Raw genomic sequence first — 2,259 nt, 5'->3', positions numbered from 1 at the left:
CAGTTTATGAAGTATATAAACTAGATGCTCCTGTTCTTGGGAAGGACGCTTCACTCACTGTCCCTGCTGGTCGTGGCACTGGTGCATTGTAGCTTTGCCTCTGTCAGTCTGCCCCAGGGCAGCTGTGGCTACAATGTAGCTTACCTCCATGAATGTGTGAATGAGTGAATGAATTGATCTGGTTAGTGATGTTAGACTGCTATTATTTTGAACACAACTGTAAATCATTTATTGAGATTTCTCTTTTCATTCACTTGTAGAAACTATTCTGACTCATTTAAATGAGGTTCACCAAGTTGATGTCAGTTTCCTCCATACATGTGTAATCTGTATGTGTTCACAGGAGCTGGTCTGAAGGAAAAGCGAGGATGTGAAATAACTGCAGACACAGTTTGTGAACCAATGGAGGGATTCTACTGTACAGACTCTACATCAGAAGGCTGTGTTGTGGCACAGAAACACAGGAGCTGTGAACCAGGACAGTTCATCACCAGGATGGGTTGGTCTGATTCTCTTCAACACAAAAACACTTTTATTTTTAGATGAATTCTGACTTTTGAACATTTGAAAAGAATAAACTGAGTTACATGTTGATCAGAATCTTCTGACTAACTTTAAACTGATCTGTGTTTGTACAGGAACAGCCTCCACAGACACAGAATGCTCTGAATGCATCAGTGGATCATTTTCTGATGGAACAATGTTGTCATGTCAGCCTCACACACAGTAAGATAGACTGATACCAACAACATAAACACAGCAACATGTTTTACCAAAGGATTTACCTGGATGCATGTTTCTGTTATTTCAGATGTGAAAAAGAAAACCTTCAGCTGATAAAAGCAGGAACAGCTTCAACTGATGCTGAATGTGGAGAAAAAAGTTCCAGCACCATAGGAATTGTGATCGGAGTTCTGATGATTTTTTTAGGTGCAGCAACAATTGGTGGTGGTGTTTTTCTCTGGAAATATCACAAAAATACACAACCAAGTGAGATGAATAAATACAAATTAAAATATTAGCATTCTAAAAAGAATTTCTGTTTTAATAATTGTAACATTTCATTTTTAACAGACAGTTCTACAAACCAACTACGAGGGGTAAGTAGGTTTATAACTGAACTGTAATGTGAATAGATATTGATGCCAAAATTTATTTTACCAAATAATTTGTCTTTTCTTCATAAAAGGGCAAAGCAGGAGGAGCAGAAGAGGAAGTCGCTTTCAATATGCCAGGTAAGAAGAACATTGTTATTTACTTGAATATCGGATAGACAGTTTTTTTGGGCATTATTCTGAAAAACTGAGATTTTTCTCTCTAAGGAATGAAATCAAACTGATCTGATTCTGCTTGAGCTGCTGTTCTGGATGTTGCCATCAATATCTAATCTATTTGGTGCATTTTTTAAAAATTTCTTTCTACAGTGCAAGAAACCCCAAGATAAACACCTGGATGAAAATCACTGATCACTGTAGATGAAATGATTCAGGGTCTGAGTTGAACCAAACTAGAAACTGAGTCATTGTTTTTACAGTGATCAGAAAGAACAGCTAAAACTCAAACTCCTTCTCCTCCATCCATGGTCGTCACTCTACATCCATCACACTGTACAGGAGAAAAAGTTGTAGAACTTGACTGTTTATTGTCAAAGTATCAGATCTGTGACTGTAACCCTGAATGATTAGATTAGGTAATAGACAGTTAGTGGCTTGTTCATCAAGCTGTTCATCAGCGTTTCATCAAGATCAGAGGACACCAAAGCACTTCACACTACAGTCATTCACACACACAAGTTGATGGTTTCACGTCTGACAGAAGTGAGCCTGCTGTGCATCATCACCACCAGGTCCTCTGACCACCAGCAGGCGAGGAAGATGAACTGTCCTGCCCAAGGACACGACGACAGAGGCAGGTGGAGCCAGGATAGAACCAGCAACCCGCCGACTGCAGGGCAAAGTCCTGCCATCAGTAAATCAATGACTCCATGTGAAACGAAACTAAGTCTTTTGTACAGTTTTATAAGAAACCTGTATACTCAGAATCTCATCAGTGACTTTATCCACAAGAACCTGTCATAAAATTTTAATATTGCTAATATGTTTTAGGTCTTCTTAAAACCTTAAAAAGCCTGAACATCTAATATTACAGTTTTTGTTGTGTTTTCTTATTTACAGATAAAAAGGCACGAGTGGATAACTTTGTACATTTTTTTTAAATAGTCATGGTTTTATTATCACAAAGTTACTTCACCATAGTGAT

General features: G+C 38.1%; 1 protein-coding gene across 2 annotated transcripts in view; it reads left to right on the top strand.

Annotated features, from left to right (window-relative positions):
- The window catches only part of LOC106949578 (tumor necrosis factor receptor superfamily member 5-like), a 14,043-nt gene extending 11,903 nt beyond the window's left edge, over positions 1–2,140 (top strand). Inside the window, exons 4-9 of one of the 2 annotated variants that reach the window (XM_015035926.1) lie at positions 344–499; positions 639–726; positions 812–990; positions 1,075–1,100; positions 1,190–1,235; positions 1,733–2,140. In XM_015035926.1, coding sequence (XP_014891412.1) covers positions 344–499; positions 639–726; positions 812–990; positions 1,075–1,100; positions 1,190–1,235; positions 1,733–1,797 — 560 coding nt within the window. In that variant the 3' untranslated portion in view covers positions 1,798–2,140. Of the gene's footprint in view, positions 1–343; positions 500–638; positions 727–811; positions 991–1,074; positions 1,101–1,189; positions 1,236–1,424 lie in introns of both variants that reach the window. The other variant, XM_015035927.1, reaches the window with a different exon arrangement.
- Positions 2,141–2,259: the final 119 nt, after the last annotated feature.

This window comes from Poecilia latipinna, unplaced genomic scaffold (assembly GCF_001443285.1).
Source record: "Poecilia latipinna isolate Pla-1442-1.1 unplaced genomic scaffold, P_latipinna-1.0 Scaffold351, whole genome shotgun sequence".
NCBI lineage: Eukaryota > Metazoa > Chordata > Actinopteri > Cyprinodontiformes > Poeciliidae > Poecilia > Poecilia latipinna.
The sequence above is the reverse complement of the archived record's forward strand: the minus strand, read 5'-3'. Positions and strand labels throughout refer to the sequence as shown.